Source organism: Dermacentor albipictus, chromosome 8 (assembly GCF_038994185.2).
Source record: "Dermacentor albipictus isolate Rhodes 1998 colony chromosome 8, USDA_Dalb.pri_finalv2, whole genome shotgun sequence".
Classification (NCBI taxonomy): domain Eukaryota; kingdom Metazoa; phylum Arthropoda; class Arachnida; order Ixodida; family Ixodidae; genus Dermacentor; species Dermacentor albipictus.
Genome location: NC_091828.1, coordinates 71,340,702 through 71,361,637, shown reverse-complemented (window position 1 = coordinate 71,361,637; position 20,936 = coordinate 71,340,702). Strand labels below are relative to the sequence as shown.

Here is a 20,936-nt window from a genome sequence, read left to right as displayed (position 1 = left end):
GCCTTTTTCCGAACGATTGGTTTCCCGCCTCGCCCTCTGCCGCTACTTCGCCCGCATAAACACCGACATCTTCCAACATACTTGCAAGCATCGCTTTGACTCCCCTGACCATAATGTGATTTCCTGTCCTGACGATGAATTACTACTCTCGACACCCTTACGAGTCCGCGGCTTATGTGACAAATTTAACAGTCGTTTTCTTGTCCTTATCAGATTATTGAACGAACTTCACCTGTTAATTACCGCATTTCGTCTCTTTATACTCCCTCTGACGGTCATCGTCGCGGGACAGAGATTGTACACGTGTTTCATTAGATACCTTATCTACGACGCGTTTCGTCGCACATATCTGCGGCCAGGCTGGCCGTTTTCACGAGAAGGGGGACATTAGTGTGAGCACAATATTCGCACCAAATCTCACTTATCTGTACATATTGTTACGTAGGAAGACACCGACGAGAAGCTATTTACAAGTATATTTACAAGGCAATACGCCGCAGTTGACCAAGAGGCAACAGCCCGCGCTAGCTTCCAATCGTCGTCTTCGTCTTCTTCCTGCTCGGCTCTTCGTCAATGGGAATACTACCCCGTAGCACTACCCCCGGCGGCAAAAGCGCCGGCCCGGAGCGACTAAAGGCTGGACTCTGAAGCAGTGTAGTAGCTCTTGAGCCTACTGACGTGCACGACATCACTAGACGCCAGAGTAGATGACGCGGTTGAGCTCACAGGAGCAATTTCATAAGTCACAGGCGTCACCTGGCGCAGCACGCGGTAGGGCCCTGTGTATCGCGAAAGGAGCTTTTCGGAAAGTCCAACGTGACGACAGGGCGACCACAGGAGCACGAGTGCACCAGGCGAAAACTGTACGTCACGGTGGCGGGCGTTGTACTGACGCTGCTGCGTGGTTTGCGAGTCCGTCAGTCGAGCACGGGCAAGCTGGCGTGCATGATCGGCGAAGGCGATGGCGTCGCGCGCATACTCGGTTGCTGAGGTCGGAGCAGGAGGAAGTACCGTGTCAAGGGGCAAGGTTGGTTCGCGACCGTAGAGTAGATAAAATGGAGAAAATCCGGCGGTGTCGTGCCGGGAAGAATTGTAAGCAAAGGTGACGTAAGGAAGGGCAACGTCCCAGTCGTGGTGGTCCTTCGAAACGTACTTGGACAGCATGTCGGTAAGAGTACGGTTTAAGCGCTCTGTCAGGCCATTGGTTTGAGGATGGTATGAGGTAGTCAGCTTGTGTTGAATAGAGCAGGAACGCACAATGTCGGCGATAACTTTCGAGAGGAAGTTACGACCACGGTCAGTAAGCAGCTGTCGCGGGGCGCCATGCACTAAGATAATGTCACGCAAGAGAAAGTCCGCGACGTCAGTGGCGCAACTGGTAGGTAGAGCCCGCGTGATAGCGTATCGGGTGGCGTAATCAATTGCGACGGCTACCCATTTGTTATCAGAGGATGACGTGGGAAAGGGACCGAGGAGGTCTAACCCAACACGAAAAAACGGTTCCACAGGGACGGTGATCGGCTGGAGATGACCGGAAGGTAGCACCTGAGGCGTTTTCCGACGCTGGCAGGGATCACAGGCAGCAACATAGCGTCGGACGGAGCGAGCAAGACCAGGCCAATAGAAGCGGCGGCGGACGCGGTCGTACGTGCGGGTTACGCCAAGATGTCCTGCAGTGTGTGCGTCATGCATCTGAAAGAGCACAGTCTGTCGTAGATGTTTTGGCACGACAAAAATCAGGGCCATCAGGGAGGAAGCTCCTTCGGTACAGAATGCCACCCTGGAGGACATATCGGCGAACGGATGCGTCGGTAGGTGTAGAGCGCAGACGCTCGATGAGTACTCGCAGCGATAGGTCTCGGTACTGCTCATCGGCGATGTTAGCGAAGGCAGACACGGAGAAAATGCCGTCGGCCGTACTACCTTCGGCGTCGTCAGGCTCGTCTACCGGGTAGCGAGACAGGCAGTCAGCGTCCTTGTGTAGTCGGCCAGATTTGTAGGTGACAGAGAACGAATATTCTTGGAGGCGTAAGGCCCAGCGACCAAGTCTTCCTGAAGGGTCTTTCAATGAGCATAACCAACAAAGCGCGTGATGGTCTGTGATAACGGAAAAGGGTCGGCCATATAAGTATGGGCGGAACTTCGCAACCGCCCAAACTAGGGCCAGACACTCACGCTCAGTGATGGAATAGTTGCGCTCCGCGGGCGAGAGGAGCCTGCTGGCGTAAGCGATAACACGGTCGTGGCCACGCTGGCGTTGTGCCAGTACTGCGCCAATTCCGTGACCGCTGGCATCAGTACGGACTTCGGTAGGCGCAGAAGGATCGAAATGGGCCAGAACGGGAGGCGTTGTGAGAAGATCGATGAGAAGCGAGAATGCAGAGGCCTCGTTATCGCCCCACTGGAAAGGGGCGTCTTTTTTCAAAAGCTCGGTTAGTGGTCGTGCTATGGCCGCGAAATTTTTGACGAAACGGCGGAAGTACGAGCAAAGGCCGACGAAGCTGCGCACATCCTTGACACACTTCGGAACAGGGAAGTGCGTAACAGCATGGATCTTGCCTGGGTCCGGTTGCACTCCGTTCGCGTCAACGAGATGTCCAAGGACGGTAATCTGGCGACGGCCGAATTGGCACTTCGATGCGTTGAGTTGCAGACCGGCTCGCCGAAAAACGTCCAGGACTGCTGAGAGGCGCTCGAGGTGCGTAGCGAATGTTGGGGAGAATACTATAACGTCGTCCAAGTAGCACAGGCACGTGGACCATTTGAAACCGTGAAGAAGGGAGTCCATCATGCGTTCAAAAGTGGCAGTAGCGTTACATAGGCCGAACGGCATCACCTTGAATTGATAAAGACCGTCGGGTGTTACAAAGGCAGTCTTCTCGCGGTCGAGATCGTCCACGGCAATCTGCCAATAGCCGGAGCGAAGGTCAATAGAGGAGAAATAGCGAGCACCGTGGAGGCAGTCAAGGGCGTCATCAATCCGAGGTAGGGGATACACGTCCTTTTTGGTAACCCTGTTAAGGTGCCGATAATCCACGCAAAAGCGCCATGAGCCATCCTTCTTTTTTACCAGCACAACCGGTGACGCCCATGGACTACATGACGGTTCAATAATGTTCTTGGCAAGCATTTTGCGAACTTCGGTGTGAATCACTTGACGCTCAGCCGGTGATACTCGATACGGGCGGCGATGAATAGGAGGGGCATCTCCGGTATTAATGCGATGTTTAACAGCTGTTGTTTGGGCCAAAGGACGATCGTTAAAGTCAAAAATATCTTGGTAGGAAATCAGAACGCGGTAGAGCGCACGAGCGTGCTCGGACGGCATGTCGGGTGCAATCATTTTCTGTAAGTTGGCGATGGTACAAGTTGCCGTCTGCGATGCTGGAGGAGGATCGGTTGAATTGTCGTCTACTGAAATCGATGCCACAGAGTGGTCCTCGAATGAGCAAAGTTGGGCCAGAGACATCCCGCGTGGCAGCACTTGTGTCGTCAAGGCAAAATTGACCACTGGCAGGCAGACGCAATTCGCCGTAATAGATAAAATAGTATGAGGTAGTGTGATCCCGTGTGTAAGGAGGACGTCTTGCATAGGAGCCGCGATGTAGTGACCGTCGGGCACTGGTGGGGATGACACGAAGTCAACGTAAGTCAGTGCCGAACGTGGCAAGCGAACGAAGTCGACGGAACTGAGGCGAGGAAGGTGTTGTTCAGCGGGATCCAGAACAGGCAGGTCGAGGCGGAGAGTACTGGCGGAGGAATCGATGAGAGCAGAATGTGCGGAGAGGAAGTCGAGGCCGAGGATGATGTCGTGGGGACAGTGAGCGATGACTGTGAATAGCACGGCAGTGGAGCGATCGGCGAAGGAGACTCCACTCATATCCACTCCACTCATCCACTCATATCATCATCATATCTGTACATATTATCGTCACAGCCACGAATTCTTTGTCGGCATGGCACGGGATCTTAGAGAATAAAGAAGTCCCAAAGAAATTATACTCTGTGAGTGAGTCTGAGTGAGTTCCATTTATATTGGCGATCTATGCCTGGGACTCAGCGGAATCTATTTAAATGATTCAGCTTACTTGGTTGCATCATCGTAAATAAATGGTACGCCTTGAATGTTCTTCCTGATTTTTCTTTTACTACAGGAGTTATATTTAAACGCCTTTTATTTGTAAAGTGCAATGAATCATCCCTAATTCCCTTTGGTGATTTTCGATGTCTAAAAGTTCGGTGGCAGATGAGCAAATGCCTTTCGCGATAATGCGGGGTGCCGTTGTAAAATTTCTGTTACAGCGTTCCCCTTCTAAATGTTTGCCTTCATAGGTCTGGTTTGTCTATAACTGACCTCTGCTCTTCTTGTAACAAGCCAGAAACTACTGGCCAATTCTTTTTTCTTTGCTGCCACTACTTCTTCCGTAGGATGTTTCTCATATTTGCGACGGGTAATCTGGGTTGAGCACTAGCGACACCAAACATGTTCTCTAGTGCCTGTCAATTAAGCACAAGCCATGAGTTTGGAATTACTGCTTTGCATAAGTTCAATGAAACACCTGGAAAATTACGCTGCTAGGGTACAGATCCTTATATTTCTATTGTTATGTATGAGCCATCTCAAAAATTTTCCTATGCTTCAGTTGCCTAATGTTTTTAATTTCATTGATTGCTTTTACTCCTTTTTGTCTTTCTTTGCGTACACTTTTTGTTAACTCCAGCGCGGCCAATACTCCTCGCGGATATGAGCCATGCTTTGGGGCAACACCAACAGCATAAAGAAAGACACTACCGAGTACACTAGCCCGAATGTCTTAAGAACTACATTTTCCTGTAAAAGACTGCACCAAGAACACTGCGCGACGCCTTAGCTATGGCTGCTCCAAAAATCGTCCGCATCATTGCAATGCATCGTGTGTCTGGCGTCTCTGCACTAAGATTTTCTGTTGTCGCCTTCAACTGATCGCAGTCTTTTCCTACAGTTTCCTTCGAAGAGATGATGATAGAAAACACGGTGATAATTATAAAAAGTGCGCCCGTTCATGTTACACTTTGAAAGCTGTTTTATTTAGACTAACAAAAGAAAAAGCTATTAGTATGAAACTGTAGGAAGGAACGCAATTTGAGTGCAATAATTTTTTTAACTAGTATATGTTCATCTGCTTCAAGAGCGCAAGTGCCTACGTGTGTGGGCAATACATTCTCTTTTAACAATAAGTAAATCGAAACACCTTGCTTCAAAAACTGTCTGTCTAAGTCCCCGGAATGAATTTAGGATCATTACGTGATTCACAGCACCGCAGGGTTTTTGTCGTAACACGCGAGGGACACGCATGATGAAGCATGGCTGGCATAGCTTCAGCGAAACTTTAGCAGATATCTGGTACTACTTATTTGCAAAAAACAAAACTAGATGATGGAAGTCAATGCACCTCTCCTAATTTTCATTACCTTAGGTTAGGTCTCTCTGTAAGCTTTTTATTTTCGAGTCCCATTTTTACGGTTTTTGCTGTCGCTGGATGGCAGAAGGGGTCGAGTGCATGGAACTTCATTACTTGGGCGAGGCTATCTATGGCAGATTCCTTATTTCGTTGCTTTTTGAGAATTCAAAATTTATATTCGGAACAGAAACATCTCTGACTGCGACCAACTTGAGGGCCAAAAGTACGGTGTTTTCTAGTTATTGTGTGTAGACTGGACAAACAGAATTATTTTTTCAGCCTGGAAGACCACTGGGTTCAATTCTTGGGCCATTACTTTGGCGACGCAATTGGTCTAAAATGATGCTACACATTCGGACCATTGAGGAGGACATTAATAATTAAAATTAAATTTTGCAGTGCCGCATGCTAAAACCACGATATGAGCATAACACACACCGTAGTGAAACGTTCTGGATTTGTTTTGACTATCTGGGGTTCCTCCGTAACGTAACCCCAGCGCACTGTAATTTTAACATTTCACCCCTATCAAAATGCAGCCAAAAAATCTTTGGCAGAAGACAACTAATTTAGAATTTATAAAATAAAAATAACAAATTCAGGCCATTCAATCGAATAGAAACGGTGCGATCAGCAGCGACGCAGATATGTAAGTCGCCAGTATTCTTTGTGTAATGCGGTGTCAAATAAGTGGTTTCATTGACCTAAGTTAAATGACAGTCCTAACACGAGCTGTTTAAAAGTGTTTTGAAAGTGATATCATAGCTCCAAATTCTTCGCTGTGCGCGTCTTTGTTTATAGAATTCTATTCAAACGTTTGATGGAGTCCCCACGATTGTCATGAAAAATTATTTTTATATTGTCCTGCTGAATATCTAAATATCTGCAGTAAATGTTCTGGACAATAATACACAAAGCTAGAGAGTTTTGCATCAGATCTTCCTGTGCATGTTGTTCAGAATATTCGCTAAAATATATTTAAATCTTGTAATTATACGTTACTCTTTCACTCTAAAACAAAAGAAATCAGCGGTTGCACTCAAACACGTGGCTGCTACGCAGGCGGTAATGTCTTGCTTTTTTGCTGCGTCTTCAGAACATGACTTTATAAAAATGCAGCCACGATAACCTGTTGTTCCGACGGTTGGCTGACACCTGCATATGAATTTCCATCGTTGTCCAGCTCATCCGAATGAGACACTTTCATTTGCCACAGTTGCGAAATGCGCTAAGCAAGTAATATAAAAAGTGGGCAGCTTGAATTGTGTACTATGCCTGGATGACACGGCACAGCCGATAAGGCACTTCGGATTCCTGCTGGCTGCTCGCGTAGAGTAAAAGGACCGACGTGAAAGCGCGCAGACAATGTCATACCTGAACAGCAAATGCACAACGATGAAAGCTACCAATCGGAGCAAGCAGGAGTCTAATGCTGCCACCATTTCTAAATGGTAAGTGGTGCAGTTGGACGCAGGAACGAGAACGCTGTACGCAGTAAAAGTGAATAATAACTTTCGTAACCACCACCAGTGCATGTGTTCCGTTTTTTTTTCTCCGGTCGTCGGCTCTGTTCACCATGTTATTCTCAAACAAACCCCTAAACTTCGTCTTCTTGTTCTTATTGATATTTCCCCTCACGGGACAACCCAGCGCGATGCATATACTATAGTGGAAGAAAGCTTTATCAAGTTTAGCCTTGCACTGTGCATCTTTGGGTCGGGCTGAGTTATGTCTTGTTGTAAAATACACACTGGTCCACCTGCAGGCAACTAAGGTGGGTGTCAAACCTAACCAGATCCCGAATCGAATTCGATTCCGAACAGGACCCGAACCACAATTTTGGCCGTAACTGAAGCCCAACCCTAACCGATATTTCTTAGAACGTGGCTGAGTCTGAACCGAACCCGAACAAAAGAAAATAATACTAACAGCTAGCGGTTTGGTGCGAAAACAGTTGAAGCGTAAAGCGCGACAATGGTTACTCAATAGATTGCGCTATTCCTCGACTAGTTATTTATTCAGTCGGCGCACACCCCTAGCATATCGTTACGATTCACAGGTTGCGCCTTGTGCGCGTATGAGTACGTGTACGTGCTAGCAACTACGGCACCTCGGCTTAGACGCTTGCACTTCTGAAGCCAGCTCATCCTGTTGTGTTCCGCGGCCCGCAGGCTGTTTTAGGGGCTAGGCAGAATCCCTATTACGGTTGAATCAACCATCTGTTAGATCTACCCGTAAGCAAAATTAGATAAACCGCGGAACCGGCCCACTAGAATACACTCAGAGCAGAAAAAAACGATGCCCTCGAGGAGGGAACAACAAACATATTCATCGGCATGGCTTACTGAAACAATGCGGTCACTAATCAATGCAGTCTCCTTAGCAGTGGGCTGTAATCGCGGCTTTAAACAGGACGGGAAATGTGTTTTTGTTGCCTGGCAAAGTTCAATTCACATTTGAAGTCTAGCCGTGCAGAGTACATTGCTCTTCGAGTTCTACAAATTATTAGCCAGGCACAAAGTGCGTGCTTCTCACTTTCTTGTTCGCACTTAGCCAGGTAAAAACTGCGTGTCGGGTGCAGATGTGCCTGAAAGATCAATGCAGGATTCAGCACCGAACCTCTTCGGTAATCGTCCAGAAGCATAAACGTTTACATCTGCTTTTACAAAAGCAGCAAACTTAGCGGCATGTCAATTGCTGCCTTCTTTCTTTGCTACATACTAGAAGTGTGCGTTTACAATTTGTGTATAACAATGCAAATTTGCGCTGTCTTCGACACCACCGATTACACACCGCAGTTGGCTCACCACCAGTTCTGTAGCCAATACCTGAAAAAAAAAAATTAATAGGGGTGTTCGACTAGTGAACTTTCCTAATCGAATCGCATACAAATATTCTAGAGAAACGACCAACGAGTCTCGTCTCGAATACGGAACATTTTCTCATTTCGAAAGCAACGAAAAAATATGAAGTCTCTGCGAAATCCGTTTGGTAAAAAAAAAAAGAAATCTGCGTCATACAGAATGGCACATGCATGCCTGTAATACCTCTCAAAATTACACATCCAGGCAACGGAGGAGCTTGCATATCACAGACTGCCTTCAATTATCTGGCTCGCCATGACAATAACCTTAAGAAAGCACGTTACAAGTTGCAAGAAATATGTTGCATATGCTAAAGAGGAGTGGGGTACTGCAGCACCACACATTGTTTGAAATGGCTGCAAACACGGCAATACTGGTCAAACAAATCGTAGTAAAAGTGTATTGAGGCTGCCTCCAAGCGAGTCATTCTTAATGAATGATGGGAGCTTATGCGGATGAAGTTATAAACCCCGTGCGGTTGCTCAGGAACCGGTGCCCCATGCTCAACGGCAGTTATCAGTCAGCAGGCTCATTCAGAATAGTCCATCGTTTTGCATCCCTTAAGACTGCAATAAATGATTTTATGCTTTATAAATTAAAAGAAACGTGCACTTGATAACTGGACAGTGATTTCTGAAATCAAATAAAAATCGATAAGCAGTAACCATGCAAATTTTCGCACGCCTCCACAAAAAATTATCCGATTTTACTGCTGTCAAAGCAACGAGATGTCGATGGTACGGACACCTTACGCACACGCAGAGATTCTCACTAATTGCCTAAGTCGTTATTGTATGTGCAGGAATACTTTCCCTAATCGGCGTAATGCTTTCGTAAACAACAACAACAACAACAGCAACAAAAAAAGCCTTCGCTGATTTTTAGGCGTACTTTGGCTGCTCTCTCATGCCTCATTTTCGATAATGTCATCGCCAAACTTGGGCAAGGTTGGCAACGTGAAGCGTTCATTAAAGCAGCTCGCAGCGTTTTTAGCGGTCTTGGGAACACTGGACGCCTTCATCCAATCCTTCATCCAATCCTGGTCTCCTTCATCCAACCATTTTTTCGCGTCGGTATAGATCTTCTCGACCCTTTTGCCGGCAATAAATGGGTCGCTGCCGCGTCTGATTACGCGAACCGGTACGCGATCGCGCGAGCTTTGCGCACAAGCTGTGGAACTTAGGCAGCAGGTTTCATTTTAAATGAAGCCCACCTCCATCAAGGCGCATCTCGGTAGCTCCTCAGTGATCGCGGCCTCACTTTCTTGTCCCGTGAAGCTGAAGGCCTACTTCGCTCCTATTCTGCCAAGCCCAAGCTTTCCACCGCCTACCACCCGCAGACAGACGTACTAACGGAGTGACACAATCGCACGTTGAAACAAATGCTCTCTATATACGTTTCCGACAATCACAGTGACTGGGACAGCACTGAGGAAATAGACGCCGAAAAGTACGCGCAGTGAATCACTATTACAAGGACTACAAGTCAGCAAGACGCTGGGGTGGACGCGTCGAGGAGCCACTTCGCGTACCGCATGCTCTAGTGGCACCACTGCCTAAGATGGCATTATGTGCATGCCTGTTGCAACTGTCTAACATCAAACAACAATAATAAAGGTTACTGTGAATACATTACTGCTTTCATCGATGACGTGGTGCCATGAAACGATACGCAACATTTTGACAGTCACGGCGTGAGCTAATTAAAATCTGTCCATTCTTGTCGTAGGTTCGGAGGCATCGGGCTATCCTGCCTGGCTCTCCTTGTCATGGCAATGCTGTCAAAGTACTCAAGTAAGCGGCAACCTGATATTGTGGTTTTTATTGCCGACGATTTGGTAAGCCTTGAATCTTCATTATATCTCTTTTTCTAGGTAATTTTAACAAGATCAAGGTTGCGACCAAACGCTTACACAGTGCAATGAACTAAATTATAAGCGGTCATTTGTTTGTTGCTTATTTAATGATAGGGCAAGCCAGTACAGGCCACCGAAATGTCGACAATGCCAATGAGTGAAAATAAACTCCGGTGGTTGAAGAAACAAAAAATATATAAATTTGGGCTATTTGATTTCAGAGCTTAAGTACTTCACTCCGGAAGCTACAGCTGCTAGGCGGCACGGGAAGAGCGAAAGTAGTCAAATATAGGATTGTAAGTGTATAGCACTGAAATGTGTTTTATGCACCCATGAATAATAAATTTCCATACCATAAACGAGAAAACAAGAAAATATTTATTTAGGCTGGTACTCTCTCATTTGTCAGCCATGCGCTTTTTCTGGCAGTGAAAGCTGGAGTGCTTCATTGGATTATTGAAGCACTGAAGCATAAAGTGAAGTTTAGGAACGAATGACTCACGCATGTAGAATGCGTTAAGGAGTTAGTAAATACTTATAAAACCAATTTGATGCCTTCGAGCATCGATGCACGAGCGAGGGGAACATATTGACACGTGTACTTGTTAGGGTTTCGGTGGGGCCAAGCCGGAGCAGGGTAAGTAGATAAATGGATGAGGAGGGTGGTGCCAGCGTTTGTGATTGATCCGCTTCCCATCACTTTGCTTGCGGTGGCTAGTCTAAAATCACGGCGGCATGCAACAGAACTTTTGAATAGTGCCACTAGAACGGATCGTTAGCACAGAAGAGTTGGCAAAGTGATGTCGTATACGTGCCGAAAGGGCTCCATAACGTTATACGGCCACGGAAAAATGTTTCATTCAGCAAATAAATCCATACTCACAAGCCATTCCGAGTACCTAGCGCCAGATCAATCGACGGGTACCCATCTTCTAATTCTTTCGAAATGAGCCATGCTCCTGCTACGCAGAAAAAAATTCAGGGCCAGCATTAAAAAAACTTATGCTGAAAGCGTTCGTATGAACCGATAGTGATGTAGCCCATATTATTAGCGAAGGTGATCAAGCAATGCAAAACAGTACTTACGAACGAAAAACTTTGTAAATTCTTTCCCAGTTTTGTTTGTAACGTTATTGCGTCTTTAACGCGGTGACGCGGTGAATTTTCGTGGTATTTGTGACGTCCCTGACAGACAGGCGAAGTGGGCGCAGCCCGTAAACGTTTGATAAATGGCAGAGTATTATGACGAAAAAGGCGCGGAATCAGAAATAATTATTTTTCTCTCGTTCGGTCTAGTCATGCATAGTGAGTGTGCACACATCATATCAAATGGCTCATTTTCTCGGTTTTCGTGACGTCGCGTGAGAGATAGGCGAAGTGCGGGTGGCCCGAAAGGGTATTGACCAATGGCGGGAGGGCTGTTTGCATAATTAGGATAGAAAACTTTGGAATAGGAAGGAAGGAAGGAAATCAATTTTATTTAAGGCCCTGCAGGCCACGACAACTTTGGGCTGTCGTGGAGTGGGCGTCTTCCACGACGGAACTGGGAGGTTGAGTTTCCTGGCGGCGTCGTGGACCTGCTGGACGGCCCATAGTTGAGGAGCGAGTTCTTCGCTCCGAATTGCTTTTTCAAACTTGCGCTTGTCCGGTTTGGAGTTTGTGAGCTAGCGAGCACGGCTAGAGCAAATGATAGACGTTAATGAATGTATTGCAATTGGTGCAATAAGACTTGTCGTAGAGCTCAGACATGTATTGGTGTAGTCTGTTTTGCGTGGGGTATGTGTCGGTTTGTAGCATTCTGAATGTAACCGCTTGAGCTCGAGTGAGCGTGTGGTGTGGAGTGCTACACTCTACGTTGTAGGTAGTAGTGCTTAGTGATTTCATTGTATGTAGTGGGGGCGTCCTTGTTCTCCGAGTGGTCGGGTGAAGCCACGCGGTCTCTAAGCGCGCGCGCAGCCTCATGTCCCACCTCGTTAACGTTGGGGACGTCGCCGATCTTTGGTCCTGAGTGTGCCGGGAAACAGTATATGACGTGGTTCTTAATCTTTTTCTTTGTAACAATGCTGAGAGCCTGTGTGCAGACCGTGCCCTTTTGGAAAGCTTTGATAGCGACTATGCAGTCGCTGTAGATATGGGAAAGATTGTCGTCGCTGAGCGCAACAACCATTGCAACCTCTTCGGCCTGTTGAGGCTTCCTTGCAATTACCGTGGCTGCATATCTTGTGGATCCGCGGCCGTCCACAACCGCCACTGCGAAAGCTCTGTTTCTTGCGTATGCCACCGCGTCCACAAAAGCTGAGGATTCGCGGTTCGCTAAGGCAATTGTCCTCTCGCCTGTCGTCTGCCCCTGTTGTTGTCGGGATGTACCTTTCTGGGTATAGGTCGGACCGGGAACTTGGTGAATAGCTTTACGTTATAGCACCCCTTGTGGCGTAAACAAGGCGTCAAAGTACGAGGCGGAACGCGTTATATTTGTTTCGCGCACGTTTGAGGGAATTTCGTAGCACTCAAGTCAGCAGCTGGAGACTAATTTCTGGCTTTTGACTGCTGTCATCTCTGCTAAAACATCAGACTAAGCCAAAAGTAGTATTGCGAAAACAGCTGGCTGCTTGTGCCGTATAACGTAAATCCATTCCAATATGTTTTTATTCCGATCCCCTGATGCCAAATTTGCGCAACAGCCGACGCAAGCATCAGGCGGTCACCTGCAAGGTTGTCTGAGCAAACCAATCAAATGCTCCCCCTGTTCACAGGAGGTTATTTTTGTTTGCTTGAAAAACGAATAACGTTGCCTGCACTGAGCGGCTTGTCTTATCTAATTGGCTCACAAGTGGCGAGGAGCATGCTCAAGTGGAGAGGGACTCGATGGGGCCGAGCCACAGCACTGAATATCCATAACCGGATGAAAAGCGTGGTTTCGGCATCTGTGATTGGTCCACTTTCTCTTACTTAGCTTGTAGTGGCTTGCCGACAATTGCAGCGGCACGCAACGCAAGCTTAAGAATGACGCTAAAACGGATCCTCAGCAAAGAAGAGTTGGCAGAACGAGGTCGTAAACGTGCCGAGTGTTCTCGAAAACGTTACATAGCTACGCAAAATGTTTTATTACACGCCAATAACCCCATGCTCTCCGGCAGGTGCGAGTAGCCAGTGCCTCAGCGATAGGCGGCAGGAAGCCATCTTTTATTCCTTTCGGAAGGGGGCAGCCTGCGGCTATTCAGAAGAAAATCCAGTTTTGTTTGCACATTAATGCATATTTAACGTGTAGGCGTCACTTTGACGCGGTAAGTTTTTGCGGTTTTCTGACGTCGCGTGAGAGGCAGGTTAAGTGGGTGCAGCCGGAAACCTTTTAACCAATAGCCGGGGGCTAAAGGCAAGAAGGCGTCGAATCAGAAATAACTATTCTTGTTTTCTTCGGTCAAACTATGCATAATCAGTGTGCACACGACATATCAGATGGGGAGCTATCGCGGTTTCCGTGACGTTGCGTAACAGACAGGTGAAGTGGGGGTGGTCCAAAAAAGTTTTTGACCAATCGCGATGGGCTGAATTGCAGAATTGGAATAGAAAAGTTTGGAATACTTTTACCTTGTAGCACCCCTTGTTTCGCATAACGTTCCACAATGTGCGTACGCACATATCAGTCAGAATCACAGATTTGCAGTGGTAGCAGCAAGTAAAATCGATGCCCAAAGTAGCGAGTGTTGGTACAGAAGAGCGCAGCAATACGTTTTACCAGCCTACCATGCACCATTGTTCAGCAGACCCTTTGCTCACGCTGCGCGTATTAAACTGCCAAGAAAGTACCCAGAATGTCCTCAGAATATGTTAGCGCGCCTCCTTATTCGTGAAAACAATTATGCTACTGGCATAAAACGCACGCTCACGTTATCTTTATCGATGTGGCCAAATTAAAACCTTATATGTCCCTTTGGCGACTCCTCAACATTGTATATTGCGTGTAGCCACAGAGATTCAGACGGCTATGCCATCATTGCTACACCAGTTATGCATTGTTCTTTTTTTTGTAGGGATGGGACGACGTCAGTTTTCACGGGTCTTCCCAAATCCCCACTCCAAACTTGGACGCATTAGCGGCAGATGGTATAATACTGAACAACTTCTACGCCCAGCCTTCTTGCAGTCCTTCAAGAGCAGCTTTCATGACTGGGCGCTACCCGATACGCACAGGTGATGTTTTCGCTAACGATGTTGAAAGTGATTCTACTTCGAGTGCATTATCATGTACCTGGAAGTGTAACTGAAGTTATAAGCCACAATAACGTTTTCTCGAAGAAAACATTTTGCAGCTCCCCCAATCGAAAAGGCCTTCATTGACATAATGCAAGGCAAAGGACATGGCAGGTACCCATGGTATGCCCACTTATTATGTTGGAGTCACTATCAAAGTTCTTATGAAGATATTGAGTACTGCAAGTGAATTGCAAAGAACAGAGACAGACGGAGGATACAATACATGCGCATGAGTTGTAGCCTCGACCTGTCGCAGCATTTCACGCTTCACTTGAAATATGTCTTACCAACAAGGCCCGATTTTTACCCTTGTGAACATATTACATTCCAGCTTGGTGCTTCAGTGCGCCATTTCATACAGAGCTGAGCCGCTAACTAGCGTACCTCTGGCCGTACTGCAGGAGGACAGCACGTGCATCTCAAAGAGGTGCTACAGGTGCCTGCAACGTGAGCATGCGCAACGTTTGCGTCGGCGCCCTTGTTCCGACTAGGGAGAGTTACACACGAAAGTGGGCGAAAAAGCCCGAAGAAGCTATTCGCGTTGAAATACCGCATGCTTATTCGAAGAGAGCAGTAAGGTCTGTCGAGTGATAAATGCACAAACAGTTCTTCTTTCTCTTTTTCATTCCACGCCCTACTAGGCATGCAGCACTATCCAATAGACTTGGGCGAGCCCTGGGGGCTGTCGATGGACGAGCGAATCCTGCCCGAGTACCTAAGGGAGCTCGGCTACGAAACACGCCTAGTTGGGAAGGTATGCTCTCGTCAGCTGGTTGACTCCGTGGCAAATGGCCGTTTTCGTTTACGTTTCTGTCATCGCACTTTATTTAATTTCTTAAAATAAACACGAAATATCACTTTCAATGATAACACTTTCTGCTGAGGTACAAATGCCGAATTACCGGCTACTGCTAGCTGATGCATGTTGACACGTGGACATGATTATCTTATTCGGGCGAGCGCTTTTCACCGTCTAACAAATGTTATCTCCTAGCGTGCGACGCGCCTGTATGTATGGGAAGTCTCTGCAATGTTATTGATGGATTCAAACAATGTCTGTTGCCCCCGAACCTTCTGTAATATGATTGAATGTATGCACGACGCGAGCGGTGTAGAACTTTTTGGACGACGCGAAGGAACCAGGGATTATTTTGGAACGTTCGATGACTCGTACATCAAAGCCGACGCGCATGACCGGTAGATCCCATTTTGACGATCGCCGAATGTGTTTGCCTCTACCGTCGCGCTTAAAGTGTAGGCTGCTTTTGTGGACACAGCTATGCCCTATAAAAGATTGTTTCCTCATTCGCAGTAACGCTACTGTGTTGTTTAACGTCACTACTACGTGACATCTCGTGGACGTACTAGCGCGCTCAGGTACCGAACGCAAAGCTGTGTTCCAAGCCCGAGCCACGAATACAACACCAACGTCGCCAACAACCAGTGAGCTAGCCGCAGGCTGCGAGGAGTACGCCTAGAGCACGGACTTTTACCTGAGAACAACAGGAAACGCAATGTCGTGATAGCAGCTACAGTGACAGCCCTAGTGTCGCCAACGCTGATGGCGCTGCAGGAGCATAGGAAGCCACCGCCGTTCAAGGACCCGGAGGTCATTCGAGGACTCGGAAAGCTGGTTGGAGACGTATGAGAGGGTCGCCACGATTAACAGCTTAAACATCGACGACAAGCTGCGACATGTCTATTTCACATTGCAAGACGCTGCCAGGACGTGGTTCGAGAAGCGAGAAGCCACCTTAATGACATGGAACTTGTTCCGAAGCGCCTTCCTGCGGACATTCACAAACGTCATGCGAAAAAAGCGCACACAAGCTCTACTAGAAACCCGAGTACAGCTCCCAATGAGACCATAGTGATCTCCACCGAGGAGGTGGCCCGTCTTTGCCGACACGCCAACCAGGAAATGTTGGAAGAGAAAACGTCCGCTTCCTGATGCTGGGCGCAAGGCAAGAAATTTTCGCCGGTCTGATCCGAAAGCCACCGAGACCGTAGGTGTTTTTTACAGAGGCATGAATGATTGAGAAAACTCTGGAAATGCGCACTAGGCAATAGAACCGCCAAGCGCTCACTCCGCAGTGTGCCATCCAATCACTGGGTTCCGACGACCTTCAAATGACAATGAGGGCCATTGTGCGCAAAGAACTGTGCAAGAACTTGCCTTCGTTGCAACCTCTGGGCGCCTCGGTCACTGACATGGTCAAGGATGAACTACATTGATCATATGGAGTTCTTCAGCTGCAGCCCCAATCGCTGCAACCCCAACCAGAGGCAATTACCTACGCCACTGTCGCCCGCCGTGAAGCCCGCGACCGCGCCCGGGCTCTGTACTCCGCAATTCCATTGCCCACCACCGCCGCCGCCAGCGCGCCCACCTGTCGCCCAGCGCAGCTACCCGAGGAAGACGGACATTTGGCGAGCCCCCGACCACCGTCCGCTCTGCTATCACTGCGGAGAAGCCGGCCATGTGCACCGCCGATGCCCATACCGTGAGTTGGGACTGAGAGGGTTCACCGTCAACGCGCCGCGTTCACAACTTGGGGAGCGCCCACGTGAAATCACCGACTACCTCGCCACCACTCAGTGTAGTTCTCGATGGCTGTACCGTTCGCCCTCACCAGGCGCTACCTGTCGCTGCAACGCCGACCATACACTGGCCCAGGCCGGACCCGGTATGCGAGCCCATATTTTTAAAACTAAAAGCAACAATCGATGGAGGTTCGGTTGCTGTTCGTCGAACTGACAAAGATCCTCCGCCGCCGACGAAGACACTACCTGGGCGACATAACAACGGCACGCCCCCATCCCGACGAAGCCTACAAGCGAAGAATGCACCGACCAAAGACCTGATGACGCGACGTTCCAGCCACACGTCGACGCGATGCAGCCGTGATCCGACGCCGAAACCTTACTGCAACGGAAAACAAAGAACCACGGACCTCGACATGGTTCTCGATGGCTGCGCAATCACCGCCTTAGTGGACACCGGAGCCGACTACTCTGGGATCATTGAGGTAATCGAAATGATTACAAATGATTACTCTGTAAGTTGCCCATCTGTGCCTCTGACAAAAAAACCATGTTTCTATCGTGGTAACAGCCTGCAGTGAATGATTGTGCCGGGAAGAAATGTATGTTGCGATATTGGCCTGTTGTACGATTGTATGTATGTGGTAACCATGTGATATAAGATTCCGCTGTGAGTATCGCGGTGTCTTCGTTTCCTTCTCTTGTCCTTGTGTGTTTTGCGCTTTGCCTCAAGTTGTACTCCGTGATGAGTGGACCCATCACCGCCCAGTTGAAGAAAGTTAAGACTGCATGGGAAGGTCCTCAAGTCCGGACAGCTGGAGGACACCTAATAAAGCCAACTGGAATTTCCACGGCAAGAATTGCGCTTCATGACCGGACCTACCCTGCCACGCTCGCTATCCTCATACAGTATTCACGAGAAGTCATTCTCGGCCTGGACTTCCTGAACCAGCACGTCGCAATCATCGACCTGAAGTCGAAGTCGATAACGCTTTCGGAAGACCAAGCGATACCGCCGGAGAGCTGTCGTAGTCACCACGCCTGGAGTGTGCTTGAAGTTCAAGTGAGCATCCGGCCTCACTCCAGCATTGTTATTTTCGTCGGCACCGAAACATCTGCCGACGTAGAAGGCGTCATCGAGGGTGATCAACGTCTACTACTCGGTCGTGAAATTTGCGTCGCGAGAGGGATCAGTCGACTGCATGGAGGAAAAGTGAAAGTGATGCTGACCAACTTAAGCCAGCAGTTCGAGCACATCAACAAGCGCACGACGATCGCATACATCGAGAGAGAGAGCGAGGGAGAGAGAGAAAGAGGAAATGATAAATGAGAGGTAGGTAGGTTAACGAAAATTGAGCCCGGTTGGCTACCCTACACTGGGGAAAGGGAAAAGGGGATGGACAGATTAAAAGAAGAAGAGAAAGTCCACTGGGGAAATCCTTCGGTCACTCAGTTCAGATCATAGACGCTGACTCAATCCAATAGCTTTTAAATATCGCAGCAGCGCTTTTGTGGCCTTTTCACGCTGCTATCTGCGAGGCCATGGTCCCAAGGTCTTATTCAACGTGAACGGTTTTCTATCTAACTGGCTGAGAACTGTGCAGAGATCATGTCTTTCTTTTGCAAAAGATGGGCAGTAGCACAGTAGATGTTCTATAGTTTCCTCTACACCGCAGACATTGGACTCGGCGCTATCAGTCATTCCAATCAAAAACGTATATGCATCGGGAAATGCGACGCCCAAGCGTAAACGGCACAACATTGTTTCCTCATTACGTGGAAGCCCTGGTACTAGCCGCAGTTGCATAGATAGATCAAGGGAATGCAATCTACGCTGGGTGAATTTAGGTGTATGCAACTTATTCAATGTAATACGGTGTGATAGCTTGCTTAAGTGTTGGGCTGCGTCAGTCCGCGATAAAGGTACAGAAACAAGGGTTGCTGCTTCGTGTGCTTTCCTAGCAGATTCATCAGCGATATCGTTGCCGGAGATACCGCAATGACCAGGCAGCCACTGAAACACGACGTCATGTCCTTTCACGATCTTTCGCAGACATTGAGGAAAGTGAAGAAACCAGCAATGCGCTTGTGTTCTCCGATTCCGCGGAATTTACCCCGAGGGCCATAGTTCCTGAACCAGACTTCCACATAAATGCAAGTCTCCCCGTGAGCAAGCAGCAACAGCTCAGAAATCTTCTCGGACCATACAAAGACTGCTTTTCGACGTCATCGAGGATTCGGCGAACACAAGTTGCGAAGCATCGCATAATAAAGGAAGAGTGCGATCGGTCACTACGCCAGAGCCCTTACCAAGTTTCGACGCGAGAACATGAAGCTATAATGCAGCAAGTCAACGAAATGCTGCGCGACGACATGATCCGGCCGTCAAAAAGCCCCTGGACATCTCCCGTTGTCTTGGTGAAGAAAAAGTATGGAAGCCTGAATTTCTGCGCCGAATATCATCGACTGAACAAGATCACCAAGAAGGACGTATATCCCCTCCCACGGATAGGCGACGCGTTGGATCGGCTCTGCAACGCTAAATACTTCTCTTCGATGAATCTTAAGACCGGCTAGCGGAAAATAGAAGCCGACAAGAGGGATCGCGAGAAGACCGCCCGCATCACGCCAGAAAGCCTCTATGAGTTGAAGGTCATGCCTTTCGGGCTGTGCTCGACGCCTGCAACGTTCGAGCGCGTCATGGACACGAGATTAGCAGGAGTGAAGTGGCCGAACTGGCTTGTTTACTTGGATGGCGTCATCGTCACTGCTGAAAATTTCGACGATGACCTTAGGCGGCTTGCGACAGTACTAGAGGCCATCAAGTCATCAGGACTCACTCTGAAGCCAGAAAAGGGCCGCTTCGCTTGCGACGAGCTACTGTTCTTGGGTCACGTGATTAACAAATCTAGAGTCCGTCCCGACCTTCAGAAGACGGCTGCCATCGCAAAGTCCCAGCAGGCTATCGACAACAGGGAAGTGCATACATTCCTTGGCATGTGCACCTCCTACAGGCTATTTGTCAAGGACTTTTCACGCATCGCTGAGCCGCTGACACGTCTAACTAAATGTGATGTCGAGTAAAATTGGAAAACACCGCAGACAGACGCATTTAGAGAACTCAAAAGACGCATGTATGCAGTCGGCACCAGTACTTGCACACTGCGACGAGGATGCCGATAAAGAAATCCACGCTGACGCCAGTAGCATAGGCCTCGGTGCAGTCCTAGTTCCAAGGGATGACGGACTTGAACGGGTGATAGCTTACACTAGCTGGTCGCTATCAAAGCCGAGAGGTAATCATTCTACGACCAGAAAGGAATACCTCGCCATCATTTGGGCTGCAGAGAAATTCCGCCCTTACCTATATGGTATCAATCGTCACTTATAGCTCATACATAGACGAGGAACGAGGTCCCTCGTCTATGTATGGGCTGTAAGTGACGATTGATACTATGGAATACCAACTAGCCCATACCCAAACCTTACACATATGGCCGGCCGTTCAAATTCTTCAGTGACCATCACGCGTCGTGTTGGCTAGCGAATTTAAAGGACCCTTCAGGACGCCTGGCGTGGTGGAGCCTCAGGCTGCAAGAATATGGCATCACTGTAATCTATAAATCCGGACGAAAACACTCTGACGCCGATTGCCTATCCCGCGTCCCCGTTGAAACATCGACACAGGATGACGAGTGTGACAACGCCTTCCTAGGAATAATGCGCTCGGAAGACTTCGCTTAACAGCAACGAGTAGACCGAAAGCTAACAAGCCTCGTCGAGTGCTTGGAATAGAACACCGACGTTGTCCCTAGGGCATTTAAGCGAGGGTTGTCTTCATTCTCACTTCAAAACAACCTACTCGTAACGAACTTGTCACTAGGTTGGACCTACTACTATCTTGTCTCTCGCTCAGCGCTGTGTCAACAAGTACTGCACGCCCTACACGACGATCCCACCTCTGGGCACCTCAGATTC

The 20,936-nt window shown here is 48.3% G+C and overlaps 2 protein-coding genes across 5 annotated transcripts in view; one reads left to right on the top strand and one right to left on the bottom strand.

The window, feature by feature from the left end:
- LOC135920725 (uncharacterized) overlaps nt 1-20,936 on the bottom strand; it is a 295,472-nt gene that overhangs the window by 136,562 nt on the left and 137,974 nt on the right. The window lies entirely within an intron of this gene.
- The window catches only part of LOC135920710 (arylsulfatase B-like), a 29,977-nt gene continuing 15,774 nt past the window's right edge, over nt 6,734-20,936 (top strand). For both annotated transcript variants that reach the window (XM_070522865.1, XM_065454941.1), the window contains exons 1-4: nt 6,734-6,892; nt 10,034-10,142; nt 14,192-14,351; nt 15,056-15,168. In XM_070522865.1, the coding sequence (XP_070378966.1) occupies nt 6,807-6,892; nt 10,034-10,142; nt 14,192-14,351; nt 15,056-15,168 (468 nt within the window). In that variant the 5' untranslated portion in view covers nt 6,734-6,806. The remainder of the gene's footprint in view (nt 6,893-10,033; nt 10,143-14,191; nt 14,352-15,055; nt 15,169-20,936) is intronic.